At 35.8% G+C, this 19,753-nt stretch overlaps 1 protein-coding gene across 1 annotated transcript in view; it reads left to right on the top strand.

Moving 5' to 3' along the window:
• Gad1 (glutamate decarboxylase) overlaps positions 1-19,753 on the top strand; it is a 153,320-nt gene that overhangs the window by 99,542 nt on the left and 34,025 nt on the right. The window contains exon 2 of the mRNA XM_090158186.1: positions 17,415-17,640. Within this exon, the coding sequence (XP_090014312.1) occupies positions 17,592-17,640 (49 nt within the window). The 5' untranslated portion in view covers positions 17,415-17,591. The remainder of the gene's footprint in view (positions 1-17,414; positions 17,641-19,753) is intronic.

The following is a 19,753-nucleotide window of genomic DNA, read 5'->3' as shown; positions in this document are numbered from 1 at the left end:
AGTGTGATCAAAAGTAACTAATAAATGGGATCAGAAGTAACTAATAAGTTACTAGAAAAAATAAGTGTGATCAGAAGTAACTAATAAGTTACTAGAAGAAATAAGTGTGACACTCAACGGCTGACTAGTAGTAACAAATAAGTGTGATCAGAAGTAAAAAATAAAAGTGACACTGATCGAAGAAATTTTCGATGCTTTCCTAGTATGACTAGAAGTAACAAATAAGTGTAAATATGTTTATATGTGTGACCGTGGATATATTTTGATTGCGATACCGGCGTTGCAGGTTGCTGTGAATAGCTCAAACAAACTTAACACATTAGAAGGATTGTGTGTATTCCGACCGTCGTACGTCTTGTTCAAAACACGTTTATTAATGGGGAACGGCCAAGCTTTTCCAAAAATCGCCTTATTTGCGTATCAAAACATCAACAAGACGTACAATATACTTACACGTACCTTATTTTGTCTTGAATAAATAGTTTTTGGCCTAAAAATTTGAAAAGCAAAAAACGCCAAGTATTTGGGTTTGAATTTTCGCCGCAATCGTAAGGTGTTTCGCCAGCGCCAGCAGCACCTTAGTGAGCGATTTGCGAACTATCCTAACTTATAAAATAGCGCAATTTAGGCTTAGGTCTCGTATAACTGGAACGCGCCGCGCGTGCAAAACAAAAATTTTCGTGTCTTCAGCAGCGCGCGCTTTTACGTTCTTTTTATGTCCCACCGATTTCTCACTAATTGTCGCGGTGGACGCGCGCTTTTCGATTTCCCGAAATTTCTTTATTTTATTAAAAATTAACCACTTAATATTTTTGATGCGGTTTTCGCCATAAATTTTAGTTTTTAACGGGCTATAGGGCTATCTAACTGGTTAAAGCTTGACCGTTCCCCTTTAAGAAAAAATGTTGCGGGTTAAAGACCGTCATATCTTGATTTTCGAATAATATTAAATCGCGAAAATATGGTTTATCAATAAGCAAATATAATACATATAATTTTTACATTTTTTATCTTAAAGAGACACAGTAAATCGGCGATTTTACAAGAAGTTCTCGCGCAACGGAATCCGCGTCCAGAAGATGCACATTTCGTTTAAGTGTCTTAGATGGATACTTATCTCGTTAGAGTTATATTATAAACTTCTGATATCATTCATTTTCCTTTTTAACAACATAACGAAATATTGCTGTTTTAACAAGTTGGCAAGCCAAAATATACCTCTCCTCGGTAGAATTGTCCCTAGTGGTATTAATTTCTCGAGATAACCCTTAAAGATATATCTCCGCAATTTAGAGTTATTTGTTAAAAATATTAACCCATTTCTATCCCGCCCGGTATAAAATTTTTATTATAATTAAAATAATTGAGACGAAACGACCAATTTTAATTTATTCAGAATATCATAAGTTAAGTAGTTACAACAGTAAGTTAGACGTACTATAACAATGCACAATTGAATTAAACCCTTTTACAGAACAAGTTTATCAGTTAAATATAATACGAAGCAAATTTTAATGAAAGAAATATCTACAGAGGCTTTTTGGAATTACTCGCTTACGAAATACTTGCCGCATCTTTAACGCTCATTTTATTTCAACACTTGCCCTTGATGAAGATACCGTAGATATCTGGTAGTGGACGACTCGTTCACTTCCTGTTGACGTTGTGACGCATACCACATGAAAAAGACCAATGCCGTCCAATTTCCAATATCATATAATGACTCGCACACCCAAGAAATCATTGACTGCGTTAGAAATCGTAGATATCCAAATATCCACACCACATGTATTTACAAGAAGCAAAAACCTTACCATCAACAAAGCACAGAGAGCCACTTGACTAACCGCCACCTCTTAAAGCAATTAACGTTAAATTATCTCCTTTGAATTAACAGAACTATATATAGGTCGTTAAGAAAGTGGACCACCCACAGGGTCTACCCTTTAACCCTCTAATCTCGGCTGACTGCGCTAAAACAAGATTTAACCTTTAAAAAATACCAGATTAGGCCTTCATAAATTCATTAATAAAAAAAGACTTTATTACCTATTATGCTTACGATGCCTGTCTTAATTTCAGTGAATCTAAGCAGCTATCGGTGGTTCTGTGGTAGAGCGCTCGACTGCCAAGCCGAATGGTCTGGGTTCGAAACTTGGGTGGCGCATTTGTTTTTAATCAATAGAGAAACGCTAAATTAGAATTTCTTCGATGCAATAATTTCAATTTCAATTCTATTTCAATTAAACCAAAATTTCGTACTCTATTAAATACGCTTCCGATAAAGCTGAAGGTCTAATTTTCAATAAGGCGTAACAAGTGTCGGTGGTTCTGTGGTAGAACGTCCGCCTGTCAATCAGGAGGTCTCGGGTTCAAATCCCGCCCGATGCGATCGCAAATTGATACTAAGACGAATACCGTGTACAACTGGTGGAAACCCTGCCATTGGACGTTGAGAGGTAGCATTACACTCAGCGCTCGGTCCGTCCCAAAGTCATTAAGAAGAAGTTGGAGAGAAAACGCCCATATAAACACAACAGACTCAACATGCACATCCATCAGAACACAAACACAACAAATTCAACACTCACAACCTACGCATAAACATTACAAAAACCGTAATACACCAAACCGTCACGACGGTGAGCGAAAAAACACCATCCAAACCAAACCGCAAATGCATCCGTTAACGCTCACCGTCAGACGGTGGTTTTGCCAACCCTTTGAGAAACTGCGAATGCAGAGATCTCGAGAAACTGCGTACGCAGTGATTGCACTTTGCACCGAAAATGCGAACGCGTTCGCAGTCCTGACAGACAGACACACCCACAGACCCACCCACAGACAGACACGGTCGTTGTATAACCCCTCCTAGGGGACTTTGTCCCCTCGGAGAGGTAAAAACCTTAATATTGAGGGCGCCAAATATCCGGCTTACGTGTAAAACATATTTGGTGACGCCATTGATAAATGCTTTTTTAAAATGCAGGAGTTGGTTTTTATTTATGCTTCTGATAAAAATTCCACTAATATATTAAGAAGCAGGCGCCCAAAAATACCACATTTACACATGTATTTGTATAAATTACGAAGAACATATCAAGGTAATTGAGCGTGCAGTCGTCGACCCGTTTAGAGAATAAAAAATTACCGAAAAACGCAATTCAAAATGAAAAAGTAACGCCATCTTTCAGGGACGTATTTGACATTATATCAACAATTTTGCGATTTATAAAGAATCGAACATTTAAATAGTTAAATTCAGCTTTAATTAAAGTTATACAAACTAACTATACGCAAATGAAAACGACCGATACTAGATGGTGCTGTACAAGCTTTATTATTTCGCGGCACGGACACGACTTGTTTTATAACGTAACTAGCGCCAGTTACCCTACCTTCTAATAAACTTTTCTTTTAAAAAAATAGGGTTTCAATATTTGCTACTCTCTGCTATGGCTTCTGCCATATTTTCTTAGTGAGAAGGCAATTCCCTTAAATTGTTGGGGGTTCCGTAAATAACGATATGCAGGGTATATTCCCTTTAAAGAGTAAGTTGCAAATAATTTTATTATTAAACAAAACTCTTAAGTTTAAAATACTCAAATAGAAAATTTCGTTGCTTTCCTTTTCGTAGTTAATTAGAAGTAATTAGTAGAACGGCCAAACAATTTGAATTTTAGCGTGGTGATTGACGTCATTGACTACACGTTATTTATCACTATCCCCAACGTAGAGCTTAGGCTTGGATACAAAATGTAGATGCTACTCATTCCGTGGCTGAATCCGAATAATCTCCTATAGAACCATCATGCGTCGCCGTTAAAACAAAACCACGTATCTTTTCGGTGGCCTTTTTGAGAAAAATGGATTTTTTAATTTTGCAGGGACTTGTGAAATCGCGTGTTAGGTTTTTACACGCGAGTTAATTTTATAGTTAAATAATTTCTTTTCAATATTGACTCTTTATGAGGATTTTATTTTAAAAATATTTTGCTAAAGGGGATTTTTTAGAGATACGTAGTTTTGCGTCATGAAGTGAGATAGGAGCGGAAAATAAGCAAGATACGTGCTTTTGCGCGAAATAAGTTGTGAATATCAAAGATACGTTTAAATGTTTTCTCGATTTAAAAAAATAAATCCAATTGCAGCCTATTAATGTTTTTAACGTTATATACGTAAATTGGGGTGTAGAATCTAAATATGTCAATTTGGACAAAACCACGTATCTCAAGTTACGTGGTTTTGTTTTAACGGCGACGCATGATGATGATGAGATTCTACTACTAAATTTTGTTCGCGAGTGCTTACATGGTTTTAAAAACACGCGCTCACGCTTAATATTTAGAGCGCGCGCTAAATTGGCATCGCCATATCTACCAAGGATATTACAAGATTACCAGATGCAGTGGGAAAAATATTGAAAAAATCCTAGTCAATGACGTCACAAACCAGGCGCGATAAAATTATCGTTCAGAATAAGCGCCGCAGCGGGGCGCTACACGTAAATTTCATTTTAATATTAATTAAACTTAACGACGGTATTTCATCAAGTGAGTTACATTTTCGGAAAGCCCATTGGACATTGGTGGTTTCTTTTCGCGTGTTCTCGGACTAAAAGTGTACTCTTTTTACCCTAAAACGTTTTATTCTCCGGTTCCGGGGACGAGAATTACTCCGGCCCATAATAAATAATCAGATAGGCTACTCTTTCTACTCATCTGAAAAGGAGGTGTAAAGGAGTAAATCGGATTTTGTCGTCTGCTAGCCAGAATTTATCTGCTAAAAAGGCCACAGGCAGCCATTTTGGGAAAACGTTTTTACACCGACTCGAACTATTCGCCACCACACTATCGGAGTAAAATGACGTCATAGCCTTACTCTTCTTACCCTACTCCGAAATCCAGGAACAAGCGAAAAGGAACTACCTCATGATAAAACGAACCAGAAAAATATAAAGTAGTTAAGTTTCTATTCCGAATATCTATATGCAACTTACTCTTTAAGGTAGAATCATACGTTCTCATTGTCTTAAATACGTTCTTGATATAATATTACAGTAAGAACATTTTAAGCAATAGAGTACTTATTGAAATTCAACCTAATACAAAATAACAAAAAACGACACACGAAAATGTGGAGCAAATATTTGGGCTTAGAAAAAAGTGAAGTAAAGCTTTGACGTAGACCAATAAATATTTCTTCCCTCGTATCGGGAGGAGGGGGGGGGGGCCCTCAAAAATCGATGGGGGGGGGGTTGAGGGTGACGTCGTGGAAACCGATCCGCGTATTATTATATTCTCGTGACGGCAGCCCATAGCTGCGGGATGAAAAATGAAACGCTGTCAGTTTGCGCAAACACATTATGAAAGCAATGCGCATCGCCAACACCCACCGCCAGAGGACGTTTGCCTCTGGAGAAACGGCAGAGAGAACCGGGAGAGGGGGAGAGAGATGAGGAAGCTGCCAAACGCGCCCTGTTTAAAGTCAAAGTTCAAAAGACCCTTATCTCCACGAAAAATGTATTAAAGCAATATTTTGATGTATCTCCTCTTAATATAAAGATTTTGAAAAATATCTTAAAATAATATTAAATCTCCGGAATTTAATTTGAAAAGTAATAATTTTATCATAAGTAACATAATAAACTTAAGTATGACACTCGAGTGAGTTGTACACATTGTAAATTTTCACGTAAGAAGAAGAAAAATTTAATAAAATGTACTATTTTTTTCGGTAAGCTTTCAAAACCTTCAAAAAAAGAACCACTCTAGTTTCTCTAGTTCCCGAAATAACCACTCTAGTTTCTCTAGTTCCCGAAATAACCACTCTAGTTTCTCTAGTTCCCGAAATAACCACTCTAGTATCTCTAGTTCACGAAAGAATCACTATAGCTACTCTAGTTCACGAACGAATCACTATAGCTACTCTAGTTCACGAACGAATCACTATAGCTACTCTAGTTCACGAAAGAATCACTATAGCTACTCTAGTTCACGAACGAATCACTATAGCTACTCTAGTTCACGAACGAATCACTATAGCTACTCTAGTTCACGAACGAATCACTATAGCTACTCTAGTTCACGAAAGAACCACTCTAGTTACTTTAGTTCACGAAAGAACCACTCTAGTTACTCTAGTTAACGAACGAAACCACTCAATTTACTCTAGTTCACGAACGAAACCACTCTATTTACTCTAGTTCACGAACGGAACCACTCTAGTCACTCTAGTTCACGAACTAAACCACTCTAGTTACTCTAGTTCACGAACTAAACCACTCTAGTTACTCTAGTTCACGGACGAATCACTCTAGTTACTCTAGTTAACGAACGAAATACTCTAGTTACTCTGGTTAACGAACGAAATAATCTAGTTACTCTAGTTCACGAACGAATCACTATAGTTACTCTAGTTCACGAACCAAACCACTCTAGTTACTCTAGTTCACGAAAGAATCACTCTGGTTACTCTAGTTCACGAACGAAACACTTTGGTTACTCTAGTCCACGAACGAAACCACTCTGGTTACTCTAGTCCACGAACGAAACCACTCTGGTTACTCTAGTCCACGAACGAAACCACTCTGGTTACTCTAGTCCACGAACGAAACCACTATGGTTACTCTAGTTCACGAACTAAACCCCTCTGGTTACTCTAGTTCACGAACGAAACCCCTCTGGTTACTCTAGTTCACGAACGAATCACTATAGTTACTCTAGTTCACGAACCAAACCACTCTAGTTACTCTAGTTCACGAAAGAATCACTCTGGTTACTCTAGTTCACGAACGAAACTACTCTGGTTACTCTAGTTCACGAACGAAACTACTCTGGTTACTCTAGTTCACGAACGAAACTACTCTGGTTACTCTATTTCACGAACGAAACCCCTCTGGTTACTCTAGTTCACGAACGAAACCACTCTAGTTACTCTATTCATATAAACGTCTCCGTTAAACTCTACATAATCTGATCCCCTCATTCTGGAATTTCTGGCAACGACACTGTGTCAATCAGATCAACTGTATAGCCACTAGTTATATTTGGTAAATGTAGGTGGAACTATATTCTATAGCCTTTCGTCACAAGGACGACAGTGAAATATCGTAATAGCACCATCCGGTATCGACTTTCTGAACTTTTCTCCCGGGAATGTAATTGCCTTCGCTCGACCCTTTTTCCTTTACGATTTGAGCTGAAGGATTATTGAAATTTGAAACGCTTTCAAAATGCAATTTAACACGTACTTTGCCTAAATAATGATGAATTATTGAATCGGAAAATAATATGGATGATTAAAAACACTGGCATTTATCACCATCAACCTACTTTTTCTAAGTATTATCTGATTACTTGGATTTGAATTAGGCTGATGAATAGGAAGAATCCACAAAGACTACTAAATTTCCCTATTATGGATTTTGCAATCTTTTATTAATTTTTCAGTGGCAAAGGAAATTGGCAGGTAGTAGCAACAAACACAGCACCCCACACAAGGAGATCGCAACCCGTCAAAATTCGTGCATTTTCTTGCGTACATTTTTCATTGGTTAGCTGCTTTATCGCCTGCTGCCTTCGGAAGGGGAAAATTCGGAAATTGTTTTCCCCCTTTCCGTAAAACGTTCCGCGTAAAGGCTCGTCCAATGATATTTGTACAAAACACTACGTTAGCGTATTTAAAGGCTAGCTGCGCTCTCCTTGTGTTTGTTGCTCCTAGGTGGCTGGGTGATAAAAATTAATATGTTACTTATGATTTTATGAATTCCAACAAAAATTTAAATTGTAATAATTTGTTGAACTAGCCAATAATTGTAATAACCATTCAATTGATTCTATATGCGTTGCGAAGTTTTAAAATTACATAATGTTTTATGTATGTGACTGATTTTCAGATTATAAAATATGTTTTTTTACGGCTGATTTGACGAGATTTAAATACACTTGATATTCTTGAAATATTTAAAAAACATTTAATAATTTCGTCCAGATTCTCATTGTCCAATTTAATATAATTTGGAAAATATTTGACTGAAATATGTTTTTTATGTCGGATTTTTTTATATTGAAATACACTTAATATTCTTGAAATATTTACAAAAAAAACCTTTTAATAATTTCGTCGAGATTCTCATTGTCGAATTTAAAAATTCTTAAAATCAATTTTTAGGAAGCTTACATCTATACGTAAGCAATTTTGAAGAATATCCAGCCCCTGATATTATACCATATATTCGAATTAAAATGGATGAGAAATACATATGACATTTTATTCTATCGCCTAGTCTCTCGCGTAAAAGAAAGGGGAAAACTATATTTACGTAGCGACACGACAGTCTGATGCTGCTCTCGGCTTTTTTCGATACAAAATATATCTTTCGGGAACCCTTCAACCGAAATAAGCTCCTCTGCTCCTAATGCCCGGCCCTCTCCGCCAATGTGACTCATTGATTTCCACGTACACCGGCTGGGCGAGCGTTTCTCTTCCGCGTCCTCTCCATCAATGGAGAGCCAGAAGAGCCTCCGCCGACAACGAACCTTCCATTTTTTCCAAAGAAGAACCTCCAGATTTTATGCTTTTTTTAAATCATATGAAAACGATGAGTTATTTCAACAGACAAAATTTCGATTGAAATTCGCATTTGCAAGAAACAATTAGCTTCAATCTTTCGATGGCAATTCGCATTTGCAAGAAACAATTAGCTTCAATCTTTCGATGGCAATTCGCATTTGCAAGAAACAATCAGCTTCAATCTTTCGATTGCAATTTGCATTTGCAAGAAACAATTAGTTTCAATCTTTCGATTGCAATTCGCATTTGCAATAAATAATGCGCTTCAATCTTTCGATTGCAATTTCCATTTTCAAGAAACAGTTAACTTCAATCTTTCGATTGCAATTTGCATTTGCAAGATAGAATGAGCTTCAATCTACCGATTGAAATTTGCATTTGCCAGAAACAATTAGCTTCAATCTTTCGATGGCAATTTGCATTTGCAAGAAACAATTAGCTTCAATCTTTCGATTGTAATTTGCATTTGCAAGAAACAATTAGCTTCAATCTTTCAATTGAAATTTGCATTTACAAGAAACAATTAGCTTCAATCTTTCGATTGCAATTGGTATTTGCAAGAAGCAATTAGCTTCAATCTTTCGATTGCAATTTGCATTTGCAAAAAAAATAGCTAATTTCCATCGATGGTCGTATGTATTTGCCATTAATAACAAAGCCGATGTTCATCTATTGCAATTTGCATTAGTAAGAAACAGCTAGCTAAAGTCCATCGACGGCCATAGACAAAAACAATACGAAAATTACTTTATAAGATTTTTTCAATTACACCCAATCTGATTTGGAAAATTTCCAAGTGAATTTGAAATTCCATTTCGGGAGTCAGGCTACTCTCAGAGAGGTTTTCGTTTGCCATATCGAATTTAAATTATCTTAAGAGAGCGATTCAAGATCATCACCAAATCACTCTCGCAGTACTCGAAGACTGATAAATGAAATAGACCATTTAACTCCGAACAATAACCGCAGTTCCAAACAAAGCCATCGGGATTTTAGGGTTAAGTAGGCCAAGTATAGGATCTCCTATTTACCTTTGGACCCCTAGAAGGATTTAAGGATAATTTTTTTATTTCTTAAACTAGCAAAATATATAAATATAATGGGTATTAGCTCTATTTAAAAAAAAAATAAATTTCAATTTATAATTAAAAATTTTCTGTATTAATTTACAGAATTAAAAAGTTAACTCCAAAGCGTTTTCGCTTATTTTTGGATCCCTTTAACAGGATTTGGGAGGGGCTTAAAACTTCCAAGGTAAGCCTTAGCAAATTAAACCATCTGTACCTGATTGGAATCAAATTAAGTTAGATCAAATCAATTTTAACAAAATTAACTTGGATAAAATAAGCGTACCCTTTGAAAGTCATCACGAAATCTAACAAAAAAAAAACAAAATAGGCCATAAGCAAAGTTGGTCTGACGAAGACCCGCGGGTCAAAAGCTCAGTTGTGTTTGGTAAAATTGTGGGCTATTTACACCCCAATTATTGATTAAATAATATTTTTGAAAAATCCACGCGTGTCTCTCTGTTAATAAATAAAAAAAATTTAGTTAAAGTTGGTAAACTGAAATCGTCAAACTATATACGTCTAACAATAATGCTAAACGGGGTATACTTATCAAATGAACACCACCGCAGATTAAAACTTGCAAATGAGACATTAAATTGAAAGAGACGAGTAGGAACAAAAGGCAGCAAAACGCGGGACATCGTCGGTGGACGATACAATGGAGATCTCCCTCTCGGTGTCCCGCGAGTCGCGGTGATTAGCGGCAAATCGTTCTCATCACACGGCGCGTTGCAATCAATTAGTCGGCGCGTTTATCTATCTCCCCGACACCATCGTTTCCCCTCCGAAAGACGGACTATTATTTATGAACGACTGCGGAGGGAGGTGCGCGGGAAATCACGGAGCCAGATCCCTCCCTGGAGGCTAATAGCCAATTTGCCCCCCAGGACCCCCGAGGGGACTTTTAAAGCCCCTCTTTCGCCTCTCCTGGTGGGGTGGATTATCTGACTTTGGCCAAAAACCAAGGGACTCTCCCGAACCGCGTGATAGCCTAGCCGAGGCTTGCCAGGAAGGAGCCAAACGTCTCGTGACGTATTCTTTTAAATAATACACCAGCGGTGTGGCAAATTCTTGACACAATAAAAGTATTTCTTATCGAACCTCGATAACCAGTATTTTTATATTTACAAGTGTGAAAGTGAAAAAGTAAAATAAATTTTTTTTTAAAACCTCTTAAGTCAAAATAAACATCGAATAATATGTGACTATTCTAGCGCCAAAACAGAAAATAATCAAAGACAATGTAGAAGTGGATAAGAAACAGTATCTTCCATGTGGTGTCACAACTATCTCGATCTTTCTAAGCTATCGCTTTTGCATGCTAAATTTCCGGTTAATAATATTGCAATATTACGACATAACATTACCGGAAGTGAGTAGCGCTAACATTTCCGGAGCATAAATTTCAACTTCTTTCTTTACTTTCTTTTTGAGATGATTTAAAAAAAAAATTATCTGCCATAGGCCCGGGCACTAGCCACTTTTAATGCCTTTAAAATTCCAGGTAATTATAATATGTAGAAACTTTCCTTATAAACATTCCTTAATAGTTAGGGTCCCAATTGTCTGCGATTTGTAGGAAACATACATTATTTCTTGGTGCTTGGTAACATAACTCAACTCTGTCAATAATATCTTTGATAGTATACACTTTCAGCATTTTTTGTTGGTTTTAACGATATTTATTCTTTTCTTTCTGTGACAATGAAACTTTATTAATTAATTTCATAAATTACCTTCAGTGTTACTTTGCAAATCGATTTTATCAAGTTCAAAATTCGTAAATAAAATAAATTTTTAAATCTTATAATAATCGAATCGTTAATCCGACGGAATACAAATTGCAGGGCCCCCACTCCAATCTTCAATTTCGTTATAGGAAAAATAGGATTATTTTTCTAAAAATGTAGGGCTTTATAGGACTATTTTTACAAAATTATAGGATTTTATAGGGCTATATATGCTATTTAATTTACTAACTTTATGCATTTAAAAACAAAATCTATATTTAGAAGAATAAATCTTTGATTTTCACTGAAAAAATAGAAACTATTTAAGCATTTTAGCACAAAAATATACTATTAGCTAGCCATGTTAACCATAACAAAAGTATAGACTAGAATGACTTTGTATAGGAGTTTATCCTATAGCTAAATCTAGCAATTTAACTGACAATTGTGAGTGGCTGGATTTGAAATGGGCAAAATATCAAAATTATAGGATTGTATCGGACTTTTGGGGGATTTTGCTAAAAATATAGGATGTTACAGGACATTTTTGAAAATATAGGATTTTATAGGAATTATAGGACCTCTGGGTGCCCTGAAATTGTTAAAATATGAACTGCAGAAATCAGTAATCAAAGCTTGTTATCCCGCGTGACAAACAAGCAAGCAACTACAGTTTCTTCGGTCTTCTGGTATTCTGTGTTTTAGCAAAAATCTAAAAACGGTTGAAAGCGTTCGGTTTTTCTCGAAATATTAAATTCGTGAAAATTTTGATTTATTTGGTAAAAACTGTTAGAATCACTTTAGACTAGAAATCGATATAACGTTGGTTACATAGACTTTTCATTGTCCCTTTAAAATTTAACATTTAGATCCAAAATTAACATTGCATCCAAAACAGTATCAAAAGTCCATTACATTTCCTTATGTGATATTTCATCCAATTTCAATGTATGAAATTCCACTATATAGTCCGATTGGATCCAAATACAATTTGATTCAACCTGGATGTGTCTAGACTCCAGTTGGATACAAATTTTATAAATTGTGTCAGTGCATTTACGTAAAGGGGGTTAATATTAGATACAGTGGCGTAACTAGAGCTCCCCCCCCTAAGCACGCCACTGATTAGTTAGCTTTTAATTTTCCTTCCTACATCACAAACCTGCCTGCTTTCATACAATTTTCTACCATTATTTTAGTTTTTTATCCTTCAAACATTCTTTTATTAAAGTTTTTTCTCTCTCCTTGTATTGATATTTTGGATTATCGTTTGAAAACCGTGTTTGATTACTGCAGCCACAATGGAAATTGGTCCAAAATGCGAGCAGGTAAATGTAAATGCAAAATGCATATATGCCTATAACAATGCACATCGATTTACGTACAACAATACAAACATGCCTTTATTAAAGTGTTTTTTTTATATTTGTATTGATATTTGAGATTACCATTTGAAAACCGTGTTGGATTACTGGAACCACAATCGAAATTTGTGCAAAATGCGATCAAGCAATTGCAAAAGCAAAATGCATATATGCCTATAGCAATGCACATCGATTTACGTACAACAATACAAACATGCCTTTATTAAAGTGGTTTTTTTTTATCTTTGTATTGATATTTGAGATTATCGTTTGAAAACCTGTTTGATTACCAAAACTATGTAATGGAACATCAAGGGTCTTAGCAAATGCAAATGTAAATGGAATTATCCTACACTTTAGTTGAAATTATTAATAAAATATCTAAATAATCAGGTCAACTAAACTATCAAATTTTAATCAAATGATGTGTAGTTAATTTGATCTACGTTGAAAATTTCAAAGCATCGTGCTCAAAACTTGCTGATTCAGTGAAAGCCATTTTTGAACCTTGTAAAGTTTAGTTAACACCCACTATATCACTGATCCATAAACCCTTATGTAAAACTTAAAGCGTATATGAAAAATTCTTAACCACAAACGTGAAGATAAATCATCGCGAGGTGACAAAACCTCGTGCTCTAACGAGGACTTCATAAGCACTTTAATAAAAATATAATTACGTAAAAGCATACGGAAATTTTGAATAACCCAAGTTTATGACTTTTACGAGAAATTTTAACAAAATATTTATCTCTGGATATTTTTCTCGGAAAATGTTATCGTTAAATATTTTAAAAGGTTTAAATTTCATGGCATATTTAATCTGATGAAACGAGTTAACTGAAGGAGAGTGGCTAGATTATTCAATGAAGAACGGACATTACGACTTATACAATAGTTACCCGGCAAAAGAACGTTTAAATCCAGCCTAACTGATGATAAGTTTATAGTGGCGCGAGCGGTTCCTAGATTTAAGTATCCCGAGTATAGTAGGCAGGGTTTTTGGGACATCAAAAAGCACTAGCCCGGCGGGAAAACGAACATACGGGGGCACCCTACAAAGCCGGGAAAGAAAAAAATATTTCGCGGAGTCAGATAGAGATGGCACTAAAATCGTTACTCGAACCGTAAAATAAGCCAAAATGGGGGACGGAAAATTAATCCCCCCTCAGAAACATTTTCACGCTTTTGCAAACACTAAAAACTAAACGCTTAAAGGGGGGGGGGCGAGCGATAGAAGGGCTGGAACGGAGCTGAATGGCCGAGACGGGAAATCAATGACCAAATTGACGCCTGCGTCCACGAAAGCTATCAAGACGCGCGCATTACTAGCCCGCGACGCCGTAAGAGAATGGGCGGGACTATCGACCCGCGGCCACGCCCACCGCAGCCGCGTCTCAACCAATCGCGAGGCGAGAAAAATGATTTGTGACTTGGAAGAAACTTCGAAGTCGGGGGTGGCGAAATTGCAGATAACAGAAATCATATTTTTCTTCTTTTCTGCCTCCGCGACCTCCTTTTCCGCGCGAGTCGAATTTCCACGCTGTACATATCCTCGCGCGCGAGCCACCCATCGTCGAAAAGCCACTGAAAAGATGGAGCATTAAGAAACACCGTAGTTCAACTACCGTAATGCGGGACCCGCTTTTCGGTCCAAATTCTTAGAAAATAATATCGATTTCTTATCGAAAAAAGGAGAGCTGAAAACGGGAATAATTTTAACGGCAAGAAGGTTATTTTTGGACACCGGAAACTCGTGTTACCGTAGTCGTTTGACGTCACCGATATATAGGAGAAGTCGAACTTAAAGGTCACGATCGATTATGTGATTAGCCGCAGATGCCGGAGAAACTCGTACACTCCGTCCACCCATCATCGCCACTGATCGATTTTCCTCTCGTTGGTAATTAAAACAGGGGAAAATTACTTTTCAAATTGAAATTCAGGCCAGAAAATGTTTTAAACTCGCTAATGATATTTTTACCGCGCTTATTTGTATACATAGATAATAGAGATTGACGACTGAGCCTAAATCAAACCTTTATAACATAGAAGGTAGACGTAGGTGCTGCCTAAATCAAAACCTTCATTATTTTACATAGAAAATAGACCGATAGACGTAGAAGGTGATTAAATCAAAAACTCTATTATTTTAAATAGAAAATAGACGTAGAAGGTGACAAAATCAAAACATTTATTCTTATACATAGAAAATAGACCGATAGCCGTAGAAGGTGATTAAATCAAAAATTATATTCTTATACATAGAAAATATACTGATAGACTTAGAAGGTGATTAAATCAAAAACTTTATTATTTTAAATAGAAAATAGACGTAGAAGGTGACCAAATCAAAACCTTTATTTTTATACATAGAAAATAGATTGATAGACGTAGATGGTGATTAAATCGAAAACTTTATTCTTATACATAGAAAATAGATTGATAGACGTAGATGGTGAATAAATCAAAACCTTTATTCTTACACATAGAAAATAGACAGATAGACGTAGAAGGTGACAAAATCAAAAACTTTATTCTTATACATATAAAATAGACAGATAGACATAGAAGGTGACAAATTCACAATATTTATTATTATACATAGAAAATTGACAGATAGACGTAGAAGGTGACTAAATCAAAACCTTTATTCTTACACATAGAAAATAGACAGATAGACGTAGAAGGTGACTAAATCAAAACCTTTATTCTTACACCTAGAAAATAGACAGATAGACGTAGAAGGTGACTCAATCTAAACCTTTATTCTTATACATAGACAATAGACTGATAGAGACGTAGAAGGTGATTAATTCAAAAACTTTATTATTTTACATAGAAAATAGGCAGATAGACGTAGAAGGTGACAAAATTAAAAACTTTATTCTTATACATAGAAAATAGACAGATAGACGTAGAAGGTGACTAAATCAAAACCTTTATTCTTATACATAGAAAATAGACAGATAGACGTAGAAGGTGACTAAATCAAAACCTTTATTCTTACACATAGAAAATAGACAGATAGACGTAGAAGGTGACTAAATCAAAACCTTTATTCTTACACATAGGAAATAGACAGATAGACGTAGAAGGTGACAAAATCAAAACCTTTATTATTTTACATAGAAAATAGGCAGATAGACGTAGGTGACAAAATTAAAAACTTTATTAATTTACATAGAAAATAGACAGATAAATGTAGACGCTGCCTAAATTGAAATAAATGGTTTAATGTTAATTTTATTACAATTAACATAAATTAAGTCATGATGAGAGCTAGATAACTAAAACTGCCTAGTTAAATAATTCTTCTACTAGGAGTCCTTAAAAAATTATTATATGAAAATTCTATAGAAATTTTATAGAAAAAATTACAAAAATTACTATAGAATCTAAAAGTTTGTCGAAATATATTTTAAATCTTACAGAAAATAAATCTAATTTCTGTACAATCTAGAATGTCCATAGAAATGTATTTGGAATTTCATACAAAAATGACAAAAATTTCTATAGAATCTATAGGAGTTTGGGTAATTTCTCTATGGACATTTAAAAACTTGACATTTCGAGGTATTTTCTACAGAAATATTTGTCTTTATGATATAGGACTTTCTGTATATTAATATAAGAGTTTATAGAATCTCCATTTTGAAATTTAATTACATTTAACACTTTGTTGAATGGAGCAGCCATTTTGTATCCCTTACGAGACAGTAGCGCCACCTTTAGAAACTTTTTATCGCGAACAAAAACCTTTATATTAGATCACGCATTCTCCCTGCGGTTTTTGTATAGGTTTATTAGCGAAACAAAGCAGGTACCAAATAAGATAACGCATACTTGCGTAATTAAATTAATTTGATTTTTCCTCTTGTACACTGTCTAAATGTTGTTAACCTTTTTGTAGGCCACATAGAACGCGCTAATCACTTGTAGAGAAAAACGTATTAGTTTAAAGATAACTTCATTCTGTATAATATACACGATAGCGTAGTCACTCGTATAATCTTTTTACACCGGATTACTGATTTTCGATAATTTACACTAGTTTCGATTTCCACTGATTTTTCACAATTTATCTTAATTTCCAGTGCTTTTCTGAAGCTATTTCCCGTGATTACCGACTATTTGTACACCAGATTACGTAAGTGACTAACCCCTCGAATATACACGAAATAGACTAGCTATAAAATAATATAAATTAAGGTATTATTTTCGTGTCACGACAAATATGAGACGCATTTTCTCCCCCTCGATCGATATAGGCCGTTCCTTCTAGTACAAAAATAAATCAATTAATACACTGTCAAAAACGAAAATAATAGAGCTAACGATTCACGTCCAAAAATAACCCGCGAAGAAAGAGCGAAGTCCAAAGCGTGTTGTCGAAATAGCCGGTAAATTAGAGGTGGATCATTCCCCTCGCCTCCATTCTAACTATAGCCTTTGATGTGAGGGCGCCTGCTTCTAATACCTCCCGGAGAAATATAGGGCAAACGGGCCTCTTCGCTGCTGGCCGCCATCACCGGCTTGGCTCAACCATAAAAGAGTCCAGGAATTTTCCGCGTAGGACGGGAATAGGGGTGGAAAGGAGGTATTGTTAATCCCCCTCTGGGGATCGCCCCCTCCCGGATCTTGGTTGACTTCAACCCCCCTCTCTCATTTCGCAGATCGAGTGCTCTGTCCCGTCGCTGACTTGTTGGAGGAAGGGAACCGAGAGTCCAGGTCGCAGCAGTCGCCAACCCGTTCCGAGGCGTCAGAGGAATCCGAACAAGACCTAGCCGGACTTCGAGGGAGACACTGAGACTGCCAGATTAGCGCCCCATCCCGGGAACGCCACCATCAACATGGACAAGAAAATCAACACCAAAGATATTGGCACACTGCATTATACAGGTAAGATTTAAAGAACCCATATTTAGATTGTAAAATTGGTAAAATCCGCAGCTCAATTTCATAGACATATCGGCTGACCCAAAATAAGCTTGGTCCTTTTGGAGGGTCCAGAACATTATTTTTACATTAAAAATATCTCAGTTGTCAAAATCTTTCTTTGGCACACGCTTTTAGATATTTCGATTACGACAGAGGGTGAAAAATTCTTCATTTAGAAGACAACAGAGGGTTTGGTACCATAAGAGTCCCCTTACAAAATGCTCTATAGACTTTCTATCAAATCTTATTCTATAAATATTTATATTGAAAACACCTAGAAAATTTCTATATTTTTCAATGGATTTAGAAAAATGACCCAAATGTCGATAGAAAGTTATAGATTATCGATTACGGTTCTATAGAATTTCAATAGTAGTGGTACCAATAAGGGAGAGTTGACCAACTCGTTCCAGTAACAATCAATATAACGTTTAAGTAGATCTATGCAGCTCAAATATCGTTCTGTAGCTTAGTTCGAAAACCCGGTATATAATAGCTATCAGAAGAAAACATAGGGCTCGGCATTCGGATAAGAAATTTTCCGTTCATTTCTTTTATATCCATATCCGAAAATTATCCGAATCAAAACTTATTTGTTGCATAATAAATCGTATAATAGCCGCGAAAAATTTCCACAAATAAACAGTTAACCGAATTATTCATTTCAAAATTCAAAATTAGGCCAGAGATTCCAACAGTCGACCGGTTTTGCCCTTTTGGAGCTCATCAGTACTGTGTAGGAACTCTGGCTATCCTCGGAAATCTGCCGATATCAGTAAAACTAATAAATTATAATTATTCATGATTAATCGAAATTTTGGCGGTTAATTTATCCGTTTACCCGAGCTCTAATAAAACATAACAGTTGTATCAGATATATCAGGAATCCATTACGTTACTTAGAATGGTCATCTTTCTATAACGATGAGGTGGAACGTTTTCGAGTCTAATTTGAAGACGATAGCTTTAACCCTTTGGCAAAACTAGAGGTCGGGGACGGTTAATCATTAGCCATGTTTAAATTGATTTTTTTCGGGAAAAAAAATGTAAACAAAGAAATTTACCGGTTAATATTTCGGAAAATGATTAAAAAACATGTATTATTCGTAAAATTTGAGCTTTTTATCGAAAAAAAACGTCGTTTTTCCGATTAATTTTACAAATTTATCAAAAAATTAATCGGATAATACAGAAATATAAATTACTTGATCAAAACATTTTACGAATAATTTGGAGAGCTTTATCTATTGAATAAAAGTTAACCATCCCCGACCTCTAGGTAAAACATTTGAAAACGCGAATTAATGAATTCGTTAGAAACATTTTAAATTATCCAAAAACTTTGAGTAGAAATCGTAAATCTATTTTCCGCTATGTTTGTCTACGTCATTCATTGTTTACGTAATCTTTTAACAACCAATCAAAAGTTAAAGCTTCGACGTTACTCGGGCTTACGTCATTTCAGCGACAAAGCACCATACGGGCGTATGAACAGATGGTCGTTCCAAGTATAGAGTTATGGATTCCTGGGTATATATAGTTAGTTTGTTAAAAGAGTATCTATAGCAAAGATGACGGTCGTTATTAGACAAACTGAACCTGGGGCACGTTCCAACTGTCCCGGTTCGTTGGTTTGTCTTCGCGTCATCATTGACGGGCATTTAGTCACGGAGAGAGCGCGGATACATCAGTCTGGGATCCGTTGCTTTCAAAGTATAGCGTACAAGAATTAAGATCGGGGCAGTATTTGGAAGGATACGTTCCAGAACGATTCGAAGTAATCCTTAGACTCCATTATATTTTAAACCTCACTTTATGGATTACTGATATTTTAAAACGGTGTCTCTAAATTAAACCAAAACGGCGGGAAAAGCAGTTTTCAGGTAAGGATTTGAATTCTTATAGCTTAAAGGAAAAGTCCAGGTTGGGTAAAACTTGGATCTATTTGAAAGATCATGTTTAAATATACTCAAAAATCTCAGTCGTAAAATTGTATCTTTATTTAATGACGATAAATTAATTTTTAAACGAGCGAAATTTACCCGCCAAGCAATCTACCATTTTCTTTCGCGGT

The sequence above is a fragment of the Leiobunum rupestre genome, chromosome 9 (genome assembly GCF_980474605.1).
Source record: "Leiobunum rupestre chromosome 9, qqLeiRupe1.1.hap1, whole genome shotgun sequence".
NCBI classification, from domain to species: Eukaryota; Metazoa; Arthropoda; class Arachnida; order Opiliones; family Sclerosomatidae; genus Leiobunum; species Leiobunum rupestre.
Note: the sequence above shows the minus strand (reverse complement) of the source record. Positions and strands in the feature narration are given on the sequence as shown.